This window comes from Clinocottus analis, unplaced genomic scaffold (genome assembly GCF_023055335.1).
Source record: "Clinocottus analis isolate CAN_PGR_092001 unplaced genomic scaffold, fCliAna1.0.p SCAF_11, whole genome shotgun sequence".
Lineage (NCBI taxonomy): Eukaryota > Metazoa > Chordata > Actinopteri > Perciformes > Cottidae > Clinocottus > Clinocottus analis.
Genome location: NW_027175832.1, coordinates 15,273,202 through 15,292,277, shown reverse-complemented (window position 1 = coordinate 15,292,277; position 19,076 = coordinate 15,273,202). Strand labels below are relative to the sequence as shown.

At 38.7% G+C, this 19,076-nt stretch overlaps 1 protein-coding gene and 1 long non-coding RNA gene across 8 annotated transcripts; one reads left to right on the top strand and one right to left on the bottom strand.

Annotated features, from left to right (window-relative positions):
* Positions 1 to 1,793: 1,793 nt before the first annotated feature.
* On the bottom strand, positions 1,794 to 17,570 carry arhgef18a (rho/rac guanine nucleotide exchange factor (GEF) 18a). Of its 4 annotated transcripts, none has more exons than XM_068571385.1 (20): positions 17,417 to 17,570; positions 13,057 to 13,176; positions 12,617 to 12,717; positions 11,902 to 12,042; positions 11,191 to 11,441; positions 9,729 to 9,854; positions 9,350 to 9,467; positions 8,963 to 9,214; positions 8,128 to 8,204; positions 7,666 to 7,847; positions 7,424 to 7,479; positions 6,414 to 6,593; positions 6,010 to 6,141; positions 5,584 to 5,672; positions 5,433 to 5,495; positions 5,273 to 5,320; positions 4,564 to 5,037; positions 4,046 to 4,346; positions 3,522 to 3,626; positions 1,794 to 2,705 (listed from the first exon to the last, which is right to left on the bottom strand). In XM_068571385.1, exons 2-20 carry the CDS (start codon positions 13,122 to 13,124, stop codon positions 2,554 to 2,556), a joined length of 2,916 nt encoding a protein of 971 aa, XP_068427486.1. In that variant the 5' UTR covers positions 13,125 to 13,176; positions 17,417 to 17,570; the 3' UTR covers positions 1,794 to 2,553. The 4 variants fall into 4 exon arrangements, with proteins under 4 accessions (XP_068427486.1, XP_068427487.1, XP_068427489.1 ...); XM_068571386.1 differs by having other exon boundaries at positions 8,963 to 9,211; XM_068571388.1 differs by having other exon boundaries at positions 12,617 to 12,707; positions 17,417 to 17,431.
* Positions 10,336 to 14,682, top strand: LOC137782204 (uncharacterized). Of its 4 annotated transcripts, XR_011077250.1 has the most exons (6): positions 10,336 to 10,398; positions 11,282 to 11,407; positions 12,605 to 12,756; positions 12,919 to 13,014; positions 13,112 to 13,197; positions 13,294 to 13,372. It is a non-coding gene; the product is annotated as an uncharacterized lncRNA (long non-coding RNA). The 4 variants fall into 4 exon arrangements; XR_011077251.1 differs by lacking the exons at positions 10,336 to 10,398; positions 13,294 to 13,372 and adding an exon at positions 14,318 to 14,682 and having other exon boundaries at positions 10,946 to 11,407; positions 13,112 to 13,226; XR_011077248.1 differs by lacking the exon at positions 10,336 to 10,398 and having other exon boundaries at positions 10,952 to 11,407.
* Positions 17,571 to 19,076: the final 1,506 nt, after the last annotated feature.

Here is a 19,076-nt window from a genome sequence, read left to right as displayed (position 1 = left end):
CCCCACAAAAGAGGAGCTGCATATGTGAGTTGAACAGAAAATTCAGCAGCATCCACTTTAATAATCAAGAGATTTGTTCCAGCTTCTCAATTGGGAGGATTTTGAAGCTTTTCCCATTTCATACAGAACTTAATATCTTTGTTTTCAGACAAAAAACTGGGGGAAAAAAATAATTTAAAACGGGCATTTTAGAATAATAAAAAAAGGGACAAATAATCCAGATTTGGACCTAATAACTATGCTATTTTCTGGTGTGACAGCCTTAAAAAGGTTCTCGTATGCTTGAAACACATTTTTATCAAAAACACTACACAACGAGCCATTGTTGTGTTTTCTCTAAACTACAGTGTCACAATGTAAAGTACGGCGGGCAGGAGGCGCAACAACCAAAGCCATTTTATTTTTTTTACTGAAGCATTTGTGGATTTTTTCGCATCTTACTTTTGGTATATTTTCTTTTGCATGCTATGACTTTGATTTGTATTCTCTCTTTTTTTTTTTGAACCAGTGTATAACCTGGTGCGACAGTTAAAATGTTGGGATTGCCATTTTGTTGTCCCCAGTAGTTATTCATGTTGTCTTAAGAGTTGCTTTCAGCCTTACTGAGTCCATGCTGGGAGGTGAAGTCCAACAAGTGTAAAAGTTGCTTTAACAGTACTGAACTCTAAATGATGCAGTGTTGTAGTTTAATGTACCAGTTGAGGAGCGAGGGACGGGTTGTGTTAAAAATGTTCCTAGATTAGTTTGTATGAAGTATTTGCACAATAATTTTTAAGTCATGGGCTGACAGAAGTTGTTAGTTCATGTCTGTATATGTTTATGTATCCGCAACGGGTTTAACTTTAAAGAAATGGAAACCACGGTATCAATACATCATATTCATCCTGCTTTTGTTATGAAAGTCCACTTCTGACCTGAGGGTTTCATCTTAATCACCAGAGGCCAGCAAGCACTTTGCTCTGTGAGCCAGATATATTTCTGATTATCATCCGTTTATGAAGCCCATTAACCAAGACGTTGAAGAAAGAAGAGCAGCTTAGTTGTCTGGATGTGTAACCTCACTGATTCAACTGCAGGGTTTTCCAGGACATGAGATTATTCATTCACCAGTATGGTTTGTTGTGGTCCTCAGTCGAGGAATACATATAATAAAGGAACATTGCATTTGAGATTTAGTGTGTTGGGTTTTTGTTGCACAATATTTCATCGGGTTAAAACTCAAGTTTACAGGTTTTGATTGGCACAGGCTTAGTTTGAAAGACTTCTCGGCAGTTTCAGTCAGGATGTTGTCTGCGTTAGTTTTTGGATATCTTCATGACGAACACAACGCAGCCCCTTGCAGCTTTTTAGGGTTTTTCCACAAACACATTTTCACCATAAGAGTAAAACTGAAGCATTAGGCGTTCAAGATTCAGTTGGTTCATAAAAACATAATAATGCTCGCATCCTCATCACATTACTGATTACCAAAATGAACACAAAATGATTAAAAAAAATGGTTAATAAAAACAAACCATCAACCTACAAAGTAACCAGGCGGACAGACGTCACATGATAACTTTGATAGAATTATGAAAGTCACAAAATTCATTAGGAAGTTTGATCCATTCAACACATGAAAAATAATGTAGAAAAGTTTCAAATACTTAAGTGTCAAAACTGCATTTCTCTCCTTAGGTACCTGAATGCACCTCAACAATACTTTAAGTTTCAAGTCACTTGAGTTCAGTATCTTTAAAACTATTTAAAGTTTTCTTGAGCCACAAAAAAACTCAAAGCTGTTAAGTCAACCATCTTTTTATTCACTGACCCACTAGTTGGGATTTGGATGAAATTTTAAATGTAACCATAAAGACAGCAGTCAATCATCAACATAATGTTAAACGTTAAATAATGCTAGAATATGATTTAACAGGCATTGTCACTCAAACACAATACACAGCCTAGATAGTATTTACAAACAACTTCACAGCCAAAATGTACTTTCTTCCATATCCCCTATTCATCGTTGACTAGATTATAAGACAGTGAGCAGGCCCACAGCACAAAACCCATGATCCTCTGAAATAAAACTTTAAACAGACTTTGTCTTTATCAATCATTAAATACAAAATAATGCATTGGAGTTAAGAAATGAGTGCTAATGCTCAAAGACAACCTACTTCCATTTAAATTAAAAAAAGGATAATAAAAAAAATTACTTGAGCAAAGTCTTCAGGAAAAGGGTCTTGTAACATCTTCATTTAAAAGTGTATTTTTCAATGTTCATGTTGGTCTGGCTTTTTACTTCTTTTTTTTTACCGCCAAGACAAATGTACATATATTTATAAATTATGTCCATCCGTAATTCTTTCCTTTTTTTCTTTCCTGTCCAGCTAATCTGAATGCAAACAGCTGGTTTATAGTGATAAAATATCATACCTCACTGTTCTCTTCATGCTGGACGTCATGAAGTCATGTCCAATGTCTTTCAACATCCCCGTCCGTCTTTCCAAGTGTAAAAGTCTTTTTGAAGGACAAGTCCTCATCCAAACTCCAGTGTGTAGTTTGTGATTAAAGGAATGTTATCCTCTCTTTGCCCGCATCGAGAATGTCATTAGGAAAAGGAGGCGGTGGCGGTGGTGGAGCCTCGCTGCTCTTCCTGTGTGAGCTGAAGGACTCAGATACTTTCCCACTGTGGACAGATGCTGGTGGGTTGAGGGCTCCTGAAAAGGGAATATATTATTACATTTAAAAAAAAAAAAAAAGAGAAATAATGGAGCGACTGAATGTTCTGGTAAAATTACAGCAAAAGCCAAGAATACAAGAACAATCTCCCTGACCATCTCTGCACTGCATAGATGACCTTATGATCCAAGTCTGATTTATGGAAATCAACACTCTGTTCACGCTACTGCAATCAGATATTTAAAAAGACACTGAACCGGAACTTTATTCAATTTTGCCAATATAGACTCAGAGTGGAAATCCAGTCAAAGAATACAGATGCGCTTGCAAAAGGCAACTACTTGTCATAAAACTAACGTGAACTCACTCACTATCTTTTTCACTCATATTTGGCATGTTGCAGATTCTCCACTAGAGGGAGCTGCTCAGTCCCCCACCAGTTATGCACATGCCACTCGACATGCAGGAAAAGAAAGGAATAGTACACTTGCAAAAGTAGATGTGTTCATGTCACCACCTGAAAAGGTAAAGAAAGTAGTAGCTGCTGCAATTCAAATCTTTGTGCAGCTGCTGTAAAACAAAAGTATTTCACACTTGTTTCACCTCTGATAAAATACTATAATTAATCAAAACAGATCGATAACATTTATGTATGAACCATGCTGTCGAGTTGTCTGTAAAAATCGTCGCCCGAGTTAATTATTCTGCACATAAACAACACCACAAGGGTTAGGGAGTGTAATAGACCATCAGTTCAAATACATTGTTGGCCTCACTTGTGGGAACAGATCTTACTGTCAGGGGTGATGTCTTCATGCGTGATGAGGAAGACATTTATGTTTGAGTGTCTGTACCTGATTGGTAGGCTCTTGGAGGCCTGTTGGAACTTTTGGCTCTCAGACTGCCTCCTTCTTTCCCGGTCACTCGGATAGGCAGCACCTGGTTTACGTCTATGGAGGCTGGATGGAGAGAGGCAGGCCTGGGGTCAGTGGTGGTACCACGTGCAGCTCGGCACACTAACGAAAACCTTAAGACATTTTATTCTGAAGGAATTCTAAAGCTCCTCTTTTGCTTGCTTTGGCACAAACGACTGGCCCACTTTTGATAATCAATGTGTCCTAATAGTTCAGCTGCAGATGAAGGTTTCAAACCAATCAATACCTAAATGAAGCAGTTTTGGTCGCGGTCCAGCCATCGCAAATGTTTCTCTGTCTGTAGATAATAAACATCAACTGATTTCTTTCTGAAGTCTCTTGTCTGCTCTATAACACCAGTTTTAAAACTCTTTGTGAGAAAGAAAATACACAAAGATTTAAACCTCAAACGAACACTTGTACTGAAACACAAGGAGATGAGGTGTGCAGCCCCGGGTCCTGACCTGCACTGTGCGTTCTCTGGTGGGATCCCTTTTTCTTGGAGGTTTTCTCCTTTCCCTTGGCCAGAGCAGCCAGCTTGGTGGGGATCTGCTGCTGCTGCATGGACAAAGATTTGTGCACTTGGTTGGTGGTGCTGATCAGGTGGACCGGCAGCTCGGGCTTAACCTTCAGGGGGCTCATGCTCTCCCTGCGCGGTGGAACCTTTGGAGGAATTTCCAAGGAGTTGGAGCTTTTGTGGAGCTTTGTAGGTAAGGTCCCACCTCCGTTCATGATGCTTCCCCTGAACGACTGGTGACTCCAGAACTAGAGAAAAAGAGGAGATGGATTTTTCAAACTGTTAAGGATCAATTTATTCCTGATTAACTGATTTGGTTCATACGATTTGAACCATCAGTGTTACATAAACTTTCCTGACTTCATGTTTCTTGACTAGATTATACTTTGGACCAATGAACACACAAATGAACACAGCAATTTGTTGATAAACAACAATTTATCAGATTCTCGCCCTATTCCTCACTTGTGCGGGATCATCATAGTTTCCTGGGTAGAACTTCTTTATTTTCTCCTGCAGTTGCTCGAGACGCTCCCGCTCCTGGTTTAGACGCTCTTTGTCCCGGTCTACTGATTTTGTGGACTCCCTCAGCCTCTCCAGGTCCTGCTGATAGCTTTGCTTCAGGCTCTCCAGCTCAGCCTTCTCTTCATTGAGCTTCTCCTCCCTCTTTCGACAGTCCACCTCCCTCTGTTCCAACTGAGCCTCTAGAGTCTCAATCTGCATCCCCTGCTGCTCCTTCTCCTTCTCCCAGCGCTGCTGCTCCTCTCGATGCTGGGCCTGCAGCTTGTGCAGGTTGGCCAGCTTCTCCTTCTGCTTCTCCGAGTTGCGCTGCTTCTCCTGCTCCAGCAGCACACTGCTGTAATGACGAGCGGGCTGCTTGCTCTTGGTCTGAAAAGCGTGCTGGAGCTCAATCTGGCTGTCCTGCTGGGCGATTATTGCCTGCGCGTTGAAGAATGGAATATAAACATGAATGTGAAACATATGGAATCTAACATAGGGAAGCACAACATTTGTTAGTGTGGTCGAATCCTTATGGCATTCTTTTCATAAAAAAACATAATTCGTAAGAGTAAAAGTTCGTAAAAGTAAGAAATTAACACCAATTTCCAAAAACGTGTAGAAACTTGGTGCCTGCTGAATACAATATATATATATAATAAGAGCGTTTACTTACTTCTAAGCTGTACAGCCTCTGTGCAAGCAGTATCACCCTGTCACACACCTACAGAGAAGAAAAACAATGCACACCAAAAGACATGTAAACATTTATGTATTAATGAAAAGAGTTTTCTTTTAAGTATACAATTTACAAAATAAAGTATGTGAAGGGTTACCTCTGCCGCAACAAAAGGACTGGAGGTGAAATTGCAGTTTGGCGTCTGTGTGTTGTCACCAGCCTTGAAGCAAAATAGCACACGCAATGTGAATACCTGATGTTTTATGACTGGATGGAAGGTTTAGATTCTTAACATCCGTCTCACTCACAGACTGTTCCAGGCTCTCAGAGCTGTAGCTTTCATGGAGCTGAGGGTCAGTAGTGGTGTGACTGCCCTCGCTGCCGGCTGCATCTCCATCTGACAAAATTAAATTGCACACATCCAAAGTCAATAACTTTCACGTATTCAATATGAGCGGAGTTATTCAATTTTTGCTGTATTCTTAGGCTGAGAGTATAACTAATGCAATTAATGTTTAAAACACACCCAGAGAGCAATGCTGTATGCAAACCTGATTATATATCCGATGCACAAGTTCAAACTAAGTTTTTTTTAATCAAATTTCCTGATTACCTGTATTAAAACTCATGTCAGAATATCTACCTATATATATATATATATATATATATATCATGTAAGTCGGTCAGAGAGGCACGCATGGAGACACACACACACACACTTAATGTCGGCTTACTTTCAGCAGGGTTACCATCCTCTATTCCAAAGGTCTCGACCTTCCAGAGCCGCCCCTCCTGCATCTTACTCTCTTCCATAAGAAGGGTTGGGTCTTTTATCCTTGTGATGAGCAGGTTCTGCAGGTTTTCCACTGCAGACAAAAGGACAAAAACAACTCCTTAAAGATCTCCTCCTCAAAAAACACCAGTGCCGAGTCACGACTTGGCTGTATGGGAAAACACAAGTGTATGTTTCACCTTCACTTCTGTGAATATCTGCAGAATTCAAATACGGACTCCGTATAGCATGACAATGTTTTCATAGCTACCAGATTCCAAAGTAAATGTTGACTAGCGCCTCAAATATAATGAACAAGGCTTCACAAAACTGAGACTGACGTTTGAGTGAAAACTATGCTCTTACCCTCATTGATGGCTCCTTTGAGCAGTGTCGTCCCCTGCTGGAGGTCAGTGGCGTCACCGCGGAGCAGCAGCCCTTTGTGCGGTGTTTCCTGCTCCGTAATAGTCTCGTAGAGAGCAGCAAAGATCTGCTGCTTCTCAGTCAGATTTTGGATTATTAGCTCATCCCTCATCTTCAGATTTTCTGAAGAGGAACAGCATAAAATAAGAAACAGGTTTGTATCATAGATGCAGTAGAAAGGATGTGAAAAATACATTGATTGGATACTGCGTTCCCTCCTGTGGGGCACTGGAAGGATAAGCAGGTCTGTTACGGTGGTATTTTAATTATCTTCAAATCAGAGCTGAAGTTGACTGAGCATGAATGCCCCTTTCCAGTGATTCCTGCTTGACGTAGTGCACATAAACATATACAGAATTGCTATTATAACATATGTATATTTAGTATACGTGTTCGTAATGTTTCTTTTCTTCATATTTTGAATATCAATACGACCATGGTCTCTTTCTGTAAAGTAGCAATTTTCTTTTACTGCAAAATCATACATTATAATTGTCATGGCATTTATAAAGTACGCATACTGTAAACTCCCGAAAAATGTGATGATGCAACATTTTAACTTGCAGGGTCCTCTTCAAGTGGAGCAATTTCTCCTTCAAATTTGTGCGGGAACAACAACATCTTCTTTATGCAAAACTAAACAACATGATACACAATCCAACCTTTACCAAATTAAAATAAAAAAAGCATTATCTCTAGTACCTACAGAGGAATAATACTTAACTACAGAACTAAATAATGTCTTTAAGTATGGCGCCGTGTGAAACTGACTTGCCTTGGATTCTCGGCAAAACTCAGCACACTAGTGAGCCGTTTGCTGAGCATGCATGACAGAAGCTTTGAGCATCACCCAGACATTTCTTTGGTGGGGAAGATAATTGACTGAATGCGTAGCATTGCTGAGAAACCGCTTCCCATAATCACCTTTTACAATCTTCTGTCAGAAAGAGTACCTTGAAATTGTTGCAGTGTCGCAGTCAGTTCAAGGTATAGCTCCTCTTCTGGATAGCTGAATCACACAGACATTTTGACCAGTCATATATTTTATTTTCATAGTCTTTTAGCTATCATCAGATATTGATGCTATCAACACAGGCGGATGCAAATATTCTATAAAACATTCATAGATTTGTAATCAAAACCGATTAAGATGCACTTCCCAATGAAACTCTTTTCCCGGAGATCACCAGCTTACCAGTTCACAGCTTCTCGTATAAGCGCAGTCCATGTGATGCATTCCTCCCTGGAGCGCGCGTGGATCTCGTACATCTCCGGCGTGCTAGTGGTGCATTCAGAGATAAGGTACATGGCTTTGTCCTCATGAGCCACCTCCCTAACTATTAGCTTCTCAAGGGCGATCACTGGTGGTTTGTTATCCTGTATGAGCCACCATAATACAGCAGGTGTTATTAATAGTATCCAAATCATCATCGTCACAATTAGATTAGATGTTCCTTTATTAGTCCAAAGTGGGTGAATCGGTGCTGGATTTTGACACGTCAATAAAGATATTATGCACCTTGATGAATTGATTTAAAGAAAAGTAGTCTGTGTCTCAGATTTAATATTGCGACTAATATGTAGGAAAACCGTCTGAAATCATAAGGGATACATGATACAAAAGGTGATGATTCAGCAAAAGACATTCAGAACTCACCACAGCAGCAAACACAAGCTTTTGATCTTTCTCTTGTAAGAGGAGGAGCACGTCTGACAGCAGCACAGCATGAATTTCTGAAGAGACACAAATGTCGCTCAGCATCAAAACAAATTGTTTGAGGTTTTGACTCGAGTTGCCACGGGAGACAGACTCAAAAGACGTCTACCTGGCAAATGAATTTTAATCTTTGATGCTTTGAGATGACATAAACATATGCTGCTATACTGGTTCTTTAATCTGTTGGACAAAGGCCACACACCGCAAAGTTAAACCTCCTATTAAAACACACACCCTGATAATACTGCAGTAATACTGAGGTGTCAGTTACTTGATGCATTATCCCCTTAAAAAGGTCATCAAAATCAGAACAGTGAGCACACGCACGCACATGAAAGAGGAGCTGGAAGTGTATAAAGGTTTTTTATCATGTGCAATAAAGGTAAGGAATAACCTGAATGAGTAGAGAACCATAAAGGTTTGATCATAAATAATTGTGTGATACACTTGTGTTCCTTGTCAAGGTTAATATGCAGCGTTATTAACTTTATCTTGTTCTGCTACATTAGTGTATGAAAAGATACTTTTATTAAAAGAGTTATTCCCTTGCAGTGCAGGAAAAACAAAGTGATCACCAGTCCATCAGTCTCACTACATTGCCAGCTTTTATTAATGACAGCTACGTACTTACCCAACTACCTACATACATACCTACAAGTGATTATCAGTCCATTAGTCTCACTACATTGCCATCTTTCATTAATGACAGCTACCTAGCTACAGTAGCTTTGAGCAATGGTTATTGACAGAGCTGCAAACAAACAGTGCCACAAACCTTTTTGTTTCCCGGAGGACTTCCAGGTCAAGGTGCCTTCATGGATCAGTGTCCTGTTTCCTTGGATCAGATCCTCCCTGCGGAGCAGCCGGCCGTCCTTCAGCCGGCCCTGAGATTTTGGCTCCAGACGAAGGGCGATCTCTCTCTGACGAGTGGCTTTCTCGTGTTCACGGACCTGATCGTTCACCTGCGAGATGGTGTCTTTGATTAGCGCCAAACCCTGGACCAGAGACTTGTACTCGTCTGTGTCTGCTGAAAGGTGAAACATATCAATAGACCAGTCTTTATGTATAGTTGATAACATATACATGGCACCAAAGGCTGAACATTGACGATAACAACAATAACAACGACTTGGTGAGATCCGGGTAAGTGATGAGACGATACCTTCAGTGTTCTCGATGATTCGCTCCACCAGGACGGGATATTTCGTGATGCGTTGAGTCACCAACAGGAAACACTCAGGAATTCCCAACCTTCGCACAAGGGGAAGTTGACGTATTTTCTGTTAAAAAAAAAAGGCATTGTTCTTTAGGACTTGATTCATTCCTGTCATCCACCTCTTAACAGAAAACTGTCTTAGGTTAAACATTACAGACTCACAAAGATACTGCTTCTTATGCTCCAGGCAGGCCAGAAAATCCCTTACATTTCTTGTTTTGACAATTCCAGTGTATTTATATGCAACATACAAACAAAAATTTAAAAAAAAAAAAAAAAATCACATCCATATACATAAATTGAGCAATTAGTAAAGATTACTCACTCTCATAAGGAGCTGCATTTTCTTGTTATTCTGCAGCTGCTCTTTGTAGAGACCGATGGCTTCACTGTGATTACTGCAGAATTGACTGTAATACCCCATCATTCGTTCTCCCAGTGCACCTGAAAACTAATACAAAAGGGGGAAAAAAAACATTGAACGTGTTTTTAGAAGTAACAATGTTTCAACTGCCAACTTATGACTGAAAATGTCAAGATTGCCTTAATTTTGGGAGAGGGAATAACCATTGCTTACAGCTACAGGGAAAGAAAGAAGTTGAGCACAAATATCCCAAATCAGACACGAACCAAAAGGTATTGTGGCTGTATATCGAAACACCAAATGCAACATGCACAAAGCTTTTAAAAAGCTGTTCTTCTGTGTGTCATGTTATTAATGTCAGTGCTGCATACTGGACTGTAGCAACAAGAGGCACAAAGCACCACAGGGCAATGGTAGCAACTTATGTGCGTATATTTTCAAAATGTAAAAATATTGTCTTTAGAACATCTGGATAATGTTGAGCAATCTGTATTGTGAATTCATGATCTTTTTGGAATTCTGAAGAATAGCTTCCAACTGTTTAGATTTAAACTGTTTGGATTTAAATGGAAAAGAACCTAACTCACGGTTTCATGTTGAGATACAAACTTACAGGCAATTTGGCCTGAAGGTGAGTAAATATTGACTATTTGAACAAGGAAGAACTATTTCTTTAAACTTATGTACTCTATATATTGTTTGTAAACTATACTGTACCACAGGAACATTTCCTCCAAAACCAGCTTACCTTTTTTTAATGAGAGACTCTCTTTAATGCAACACATACATTTAAGACAGTGATTCTCAAAGTGGGGTCCATATATGGGGTATTTATATTTTTTTAATCAAATTGTACTATAATCACTAAAAAGTGCATACTTAAAGATGGAAAGCATTTAAACTAATAAGCATGTTGTGTCCATTATCGAAAGACTTTGATTGTCACAAAGAAATAAGTTTATTATTTTTAAGTTGAAGCACTTAGTGAAGTTAGCTTTAGACGGCCATGTTTAAATATCTGAATATATTATGACCGTGCCAGTCAATCTCAATTGATTGAAACACAAAATCTTGGTTTAAAGATGTATAAGTGGTATTAACATTCAATACCATTGCAAGTGTACCTGCTTTGGGACTAATAAAGGATTCTTTCATTTGATGTTGATATGATTCAAATGTAAATATGTTTTTTTGTACCATTATGAAATAAGTCTGAAGTATTTAGGTTGGAAGGTTTTAGAGTATAAATGGCCAATGGCCTTTAAGAGTACAAAGTAGCAAGCTAGTGCTTAATCGGTGTTAAGTAAGGAGTCTCTGGCCCCAAAGAGTTGGAGAACCCCTGATTTAAAGAGATCAATTAATTAGATTGACTACAATGACTTACACAAAAGCCAGCTGTGGTTAAAAAATGACTTGACCCTACCTGAGCAATAAGAATATCTCCCAGCTGTGTGATCTGGTAGTTGTGTGGGCTTTCTTCCTCTTGACTTTGGTGTTTGCGCACTTTGAGGCAGTCAAGAAAGTGCTGGTGGAGCACGAGCAGGTCTTCCACCCCAGTGAAGAGCCTCTCAAGCCTGGCCTCCTCTATCAGCGAAGACTGCTTCAACTCGTGAATGTAGACATGCAGAAGGATTTTTAAGGTGCGTACATGGTGCTTCTCCGTCTGCATCAACTCTAGGAAATTGATAAACAGAGAAGTCTTCATTAAAACGTCGAGGTTGAGTGCCTGAAACGTACAGTAAAAATGTGTGTGGGCAAAAATAATTGTAAGCACCTTGCGTAACAACAAAAGAAAACTAAGTCCTGGAAGTAAATACAACTAGAACCCAAGGTGTAAGCTGTAAAGGTTATTCTTAATCACTGGTGTCATTGTACTCAATGTCATCTTTGAAGCATTAACCTTCAAAAGGTTCTCTGAGTCAAAGACAGCATAAATCAACATAATTATATACACTGACATCTCAGATTGAACAGTGCAATTACTATGTTGATACTATCAAAGATTACTCCTAACCTGAGATTGACATGAGAAAGTTCTGTCTGAATATACAAACACTTTATAAGATCAAACATTTGATTTCTGAAAAATATTTTTGTGATTATCTTTTATTCAGACTTTGTTGGTTGAGCCTACCGTAGATGACTTCCTGTCTCTTAACGGCCTCTTTGGTCAAGGCCCTCAGGTAGTTCTGGTCCACAGACACGCCCCACGACTCTGCCTCCAAGTTCTGCTGGTCGGACTCCAGCTCTCCTCGCAGCAGAGCATAATGGGAATCTGGATGACACATAGCAATTCACACTTGTACTTGTGATCATGTGGTTATGTCTCTCAGTGATTTATTCGTAGTCATGTACGGGTCATTTTTAAAAAGGTCTTATTTTTGTGGTAAAAATATATTTGAAATGGTGCCAGGTTTTAGTCATGTCATGTTGTTTCACTAAAAAGGAGGAGGTTCAATTCAACAAAAACAAGCAACTGTAGCCACTTCTAACCGTACTATACGGCCATGTTTTACAAAAGGCCACTGTTATTATAAATTACACACTGATCTATCTTTCTGTCCATTGTTGACAAACGTATAATGAAATAATCAGCTCTGATAGTTACTTTTTTATAATTTATAAAAAGGTTCTTATTTTGAAAGGGTCCCCACCAATATGAAATGTGTTAAATCCCAGATCAAAAATATACACAGGAAGCGTGTATTCTTACAAATAGTCTTTTCTGTTGTTTTGGGATCGTGAATGAATATGTGTTTTTGTGTCATGTCCAAGTCTGTGTTTTGTTGGGCCAAAACGTACAGGGATCTTTCAGCAGCTTCTCATCCTGCTGACAGAAACCCACTGACCTTCTAGGTTGATGGGCTCAGCCAAAGAGGAAGCCAGCGACACGGAGTCCTCAGTGATGAGCTTCAACCGGAGGCCTTCGACCTCATCCATCTGCACGGGACTGGATCGAGTTAGCAAGTGACGAGTTAAAGCTCCACCGGTAAAAGTGATGTCAGCACATAAAACTGTGTTGGCGCTTCCATCAGACTTGGAATGTTGACGATCACATGACTCAGAATCAGGTTTTGAAAAGCTTATCTCTATCAAGTTGATAAGAAACCCAGAAAAATTTCGATAAACAAATGTTTATTTTGTCATTAAGAGTCAGCAGCTGAAATAAAATCTGTATCAGGAGCAAACCAGAAGCACATTTGGGCACTACCCGTTGTATTGTGAATGTGGCCAAAGTCCCAAAAAGGTACACAATGGAAATGAGTTCTTAACGTTCAAGTACACCAACCTGGGACTTGTGTTGTTGAAAGAGGCGGCACCGGGCTGAACTCTGTGTTTTTTAGGGGTGACGGTCATGCCTGGACTGAGGATGCAGGCGGGGAGGCCATCGGAGGCTGGGGGAGAAACGCTGAAGAGAGAAAAGTAGACTGTGAGTAACAGAGGCCAGAGGGACTAAAAGTAGGACACCACTTGAAACAGTTAATTCAAACCTTTTCCTTTGTCTTTTCACTCTTGACATTTTCAGACAAATACCTGTGTAGACACCTTGACGGTAAATGTGCAGCAAAGTCGTCAGTTGTCTAAATACAAGAATAAAAGAGGGCTCTTGTTCCAGAATACAAATTTGTCAAGTCAGAAAACTGATGTATTCTTCCATCTGGTTAGGTTTTTGAAATCACACACTGAATTTTCAAAGAAACTAGCTGTGCTCTACAATTATGCAACACATCAGACAAGATTATACTAAGACTGGACTCATTTTAAAAACTATTTCCTTTGAATAATTAATTTTGAAAAGAGTTTCGTACAACATGAACACAATATGTTTAAATCACCACTATAAAATAACCCTGAAAGTCAATGAATATATAATTGGCCAGCACCACATTAAAAGCAATAAGCATTTCAAGGATAAATAAGTTATTACTCAATAACAAATGCAAATTAACATACCTTCATCATTTGTTTTTGAAAGCACGTGATAGACTCATAAGCCCTCACACAGACACGTTACAGAAAATAGAACTGGGACAGTAAATACAGAGTGCATTTTGTGCTGAATGCAAACAACCTCTAATCTACCTCTGTGGAAAGGGAACTGGTTTGGCAAACTGTAACTCACGTCACACCAGCGCTCAGGTAAAGACACAACAAAAAAAATAGGGACATAGGTAGGAGAAAGAACACAGAGCTGTGCTGCAAATGACATGATTCATTACAGCGACACAGGTGCAGTTGCTATTTGCACATACACGGATCAATACTTAATCATTCCTTTGACATAACATGCACATCAATGAGCTACACATCTCTGCAGAACTGGTGATGGGACAACTCTAACAGATGCCATAGTAATAATAATAATAATAATAATAATAATAATAATAATAATAATAATAATAATACTGACTGTTGCATGCTTAAAAATCCAGCTTTTGAAGTTTCTCGTTTCTTCTCTTGAATGACTTTAAATGACAATCATCTCTACGTCTGTGACCAGGAATAACTCACGTTGCTCACATCTATACACTTCTGTTTATTATTTTCAGAGTTCCAGTTTCCTTGTGACACTGGAAAATACAAAAAAAGAGGAAGAAAAACCTGCTACTAAAAATGAGGGAGAAGAATGCAGAAAAAGAACTCTTATTGAACAATCAGATTTAATTTGGTGCCAACTCTGACAGAAATCAGTGTGTGTCCTTTAGTATAGTGGCCCTCAGTGACCCTGCTGGCTATGTCTATATGTGTGCACATGTTCATGGGCCCTTGAGGCTGATCCAATGTTTGTTAAAAAAGGCCTCCACCTTATTCAAAGGCAGCAGCGGCAAACCTTGTGACCAACCAGACAGAAGGAAGACGACTCTATAACATGGGTGGTAATGTGGATGCAAAAATAAATCATACTGGACAAATAAACTAGAACAATGTAACAAATTAAATAAATACAACCACAATTGCTGTAAGACATTTACTTTTTTCTATCTACAATAAAAACTGTCCTCCAATTGCATCGGAGCAGCAGTTGTTCAAAGTCAGACACACCTCAAACTTACACATTAGTGTTTGACTAAAGGAGTTGTGACCGAAACGGACACAGGAGCTCTTCTGCTCGCCTCTGGCTCACTTGTTTAACACACACAGACAAGAGCAGAGACGACAATATCACTGTTTGAAGCACACGGCTTAGAGAGGCTTATAGCAGCTCATATTCATGACGGCTTTATTGCTATCAGAGTCACAAGTGTGAGGAATCAGGATGTGTTCAATACTGCAATTTTACAAATTAAATCAATATAGAAGATGTATTTATTTGTAATAAAAACAAACTAAAACCCAATTGTTGTTTGCAGCCCAAGTCTAGCCTGGAATCTTAAAACTCTACCTGATGTACCTGCTGATCAACCATTTCTTGTTGTCATGGAGGAGAATCACAATGTCACAGTTTCTATTACAATAATCTGCCAAAGAATAACATATTTCCCATTACTAGTATTTTTTGTTCCTATCTTTTGGGATAGAAATGGCAACAACTGTGGTTTGGACTTAACCAATCATGTTAAAAAGTATTTCCAATATACATAATTTCTTACCATATGGCACATTTAAGATCTACGAATGTCCTCAGCATACAAACTAACAAAAATGTTTTAAAAAAAAGCACCACTTGCTGAAGCACTTTTTTCCCAAGGTACTTGGATTACAATACTTTCTTTAAAAACAGTTGTTTCAAAGCCCCATGGTGTGTTATTAGCCATATTGTGATTGTATAATTATTCAGCCCCTTGTTGTGAGTGACAACCACACCTAAAGTGATTCACCCGCACTGTGCGAAAAGGAAACAGAGCAGCATGAAATACAGGTCATTCTCTGTGAGAGACAAAACAAGACCAGCAAGTCTGCCAAGTATCTTGCAGAGGACAGAGAGACAGGAGGGGAGAAGAAATAACTGCTAAATGCTGCGTTTGAGGAAAGAAGTCACTTCGAAAGACATGGGCCCTAATCACTTCAACGCCACAACAAGACCGTGAAAACAAGTGAGAGTGGCTGATGTTCCGCCTTGAGAAGTAAAGTGAAACCAGGCAATCAACGATTAATAGCTGTGAAACTATACCCATTAGCCCGAGGAGTCCATAAAAGCCGATGGACACACAGAAACCAGTGATCCGTGTTGCTCTTGTTCTTATAAACCCCCAAGACTGAATTTGTTTCACGTCATCACACAGTCTGAATTTTCCAAAAACAAAGACGTAGTGAAATCTTCCCTCATAGACAACAGGTCTTGTTTGTACTCCGTGTTGCCTTCACGTCCACCTGTATTGTCACACAGTTGAATTATTAACTTCTGGATACTGTCTGTGTTTATATCTTTAGCACAGTAATAAACGCACAAGTGTTTTTCTGTCAGTGAAGGTGGTGAATCTTTCCCTTACCGAGAGTGACATGTAGGCATGCAATGCTGCGTGAGTCCCAGGTAATGCAGCACTTAGTCTGCAAACGCAGTCTCTTTAATGATTGGTCCGCATCAGGGGCTTTAACCTCATGCAAGATACTGGTCAATATCAAATATGAGCTCTTTGACTATGTTCATGTTTGCTGAGCTGTTGAGCATTTTCAAATAATCGGAATACATTGTTAGTTGGATTTTTCTTAAAGTTTTGTGCAGCCATTGGTTAAGTTAATTTTCAGTATGAACATCATTGTAAACTCTTTAAACTCGAGTCATATACTTAATATTTAGTCCTAAATTAATACACTCTACGTTTTACATATATTTCATACCAGTTATTTTTATTCTATTTTATTTGTGTATATATTTTTATTTGTATGCGAGTGAATAAATAAATATACATACCTGCTGTTTTTATATTTTATTTAGTGTCTGTAAAGTGTAAGACGCTACTCCGACAATACCTCCTAACAATATTGTAATGTTGCCATAAAAACTTGAAGTTTATTAGTGTGATGGATTACAGGACCCTAAATTGTTTGCTGTCATATTGTACAGAAAATATTGGAAACCAATGGCTGCAAGGAACAGTTTGAATACTAAATAATTAATTGAAATACTTTTTCTATTAACAGTTTTCAACATTATTTAACTTTCAATTAACGTTACTCCAAATGGAGAAAAAAATAGTAATAATAATTATAGTTCCCCTTAAAGCACATCGTGAAAAAAAACATTATAGTCTCATTTGGGTCAAATTTGCCAGACTGTTAATTATAAAAACAAAAAATAAAAAACAGGTATCCCTACCAAACGGAGATGTGACGTCATAGCGACGCTACTTTGGCTAGCGTTACTACTGACCAGCTCCCGTCGACACCAACGTCCAATTACTGACTCAACTCAACTGTTAGAGCTAAACAATTAACACGTACATTACAAGAAGAAATGTGTGTCAATTATTCAGATTATATATAGATATATCATATTTTTTTAAAGTACGAGGTCACCGCTTTAGGAACACCAAGGTAGCGAGCGTTAGCTAACGTTAACCACCTGACGTTAACATTATGTACACTAACGTCCCCACTTGAGTTGTGAGAGTCACCAAAGGGCCGTGTATCAACTTGTTTGTCACGTCCGCCCTGTTAATTCAACCGCTGACAAGAACAATTAAACAACCCAAAAAGTTTCCGCTTACCCAGAGTTGAAACCAACCCGCAGCACTGTGCAAGTGACTTTCTGTTTATTCCCAGGGCAAAGGCGAGATAGGAAGTGAGGGGAATAAATGTCTTTCAACAAATTCCACTAAAACAAGGAGAGGCAGTGAGGATGCCTCGGGAAGAACAAGTGCACTCATGAGAAGTAATGGAGGGGAACTGGAGGAGGTTGTTTAGAAAGTGATCCTCCTTCCCTCGCTAAGCATTGTGGGAAATTGTTTAGTTCAGCGCTACACATTCAGCAAGTTTATCAAACAAGACTGACAGCTTCTAAAACTCACTTTGTTTTTACTAATGCAGACAGGTGATATGTTTCTGCCAATATGACCCTGCATGCATTGATATAAATTACTTAATTGTTTTTTGTTTGTTTTTTAAATAACACGTAGGAAAAATCACATCCAACAGGGTGGGAACCAGTTTGTTTTTTTTGCATTAAATAATAGCTTTTGAGGGAAAGCAGATAATATTTGAAACTGTTTTTACCTCTCTCCCTTTGCATGCATGCTGTGATCCAGACATGTTGAGAGGGAGTGCTAGAGTGCATCACTTTTTATATACAGTCTATGAGTGCAACAGGTGATGGGAAAGAGGTAAACGTATTGACAACGGAGAGGTAAGACACTGATAAATTAATTGAACTGCGATGAGACTATTTTGTCACTATTTCTACTATTTGCAGTATCAATGATGAACTTTCAATCTTTACTTGTGTAGAAAAGTGCATGTCTATTATTCCATGACAACTGGGTGACTCCACCTGCTGGGGAAGATTGTGCGCTGTCTGTTGAGAAGGTCCCTAAATGTAATTTAAATGTGATTTAAATAAGTGGATTTTTCATATTAAGTGGTAGTTAGTTAATTGGAAAGTACTTTTTTCATTTTTTAAAAATAGGGTTTAAAACATACCCACATGCTCCTATGTGCATGTAAAGAGTTATTGGTCTCCAATGTAAGAGATCACAATCCAGTCCTCATTCGCAAAAAAACATTTTTTTAGTCAAAGTTAAGAAGAAAAAAAAACCCTGTTTTTGTTTAAATTTCCCGACTGCAGCTCAGCTGGAAAACCTTTTCAGCTGTTTTTCCCACGATTAAATTCAGACTGCTGAAGCCTCATACGTAAACCTATTCTGTACTAGACAAGCTCCTAAGTCTTTGAGAGATACTGAAAGGCTCACAATTATTATACATAGGTTTAGTGATCATGCCTGCATGAAAGTGTTGAAACAATTTATCTTGAAAGCTTTTTTTTGTCATTAAACATGTAAATATCTAATATTGTACAGAAACAAAACTTGTGTCAAAAGTGCAAAGCTTGGCTTTGTATATTAATATAGTTGTCACAAAACCAATGTTGTCCAGCAGGTGGCATTGTTGCACTAAATCTAATACATAAAAGCCCCAGTCATTAAGCATAATCAATTACAGATAATACCTCACATCGTATTTATTGCAATTTGATAAATGTTTTTGATAAATGTCTGACAGATATGACGTCACTGCTATCAGTATATATATATTGGCAGACAGAGACATGGGACATTGCTGTAGATAAACATTTTAAAAAAGGTGGAATTTTGATTTAGAGACACTTATTTTGCTTTAGATATTGTTGTTGTATTGAGTTTCTTATTCATATTT

What these genes read in the sequence shown, in the direction of transcription:
- arhgef18a (XM_068571385.1), bottom strand. Translation starts at nt 13,124, where the DNA reads ATGACCGTCACCCCTAAAAAACACAGAGTTCAGCCCGGTGCCGCCTCT. An exon ending in GAGATATTCTTATTGCTCAG is followed by an intron (nt 9,855 to 11,190) that starts GTAGGGTCAAGT and finishes CTTTTGTATTAG; the next exon opens with TTTTCAGGTGCACTGGGAGA. An exon ending in GTCCTCCGGGAAACAAAAAG is followed by an intron (nt 8,205 to 8,962) that starts GTTTGTGGCACT and finishes GTGTCTCTTCAG; the next exon opens with AAATTCATGCTGTGCTGCTG.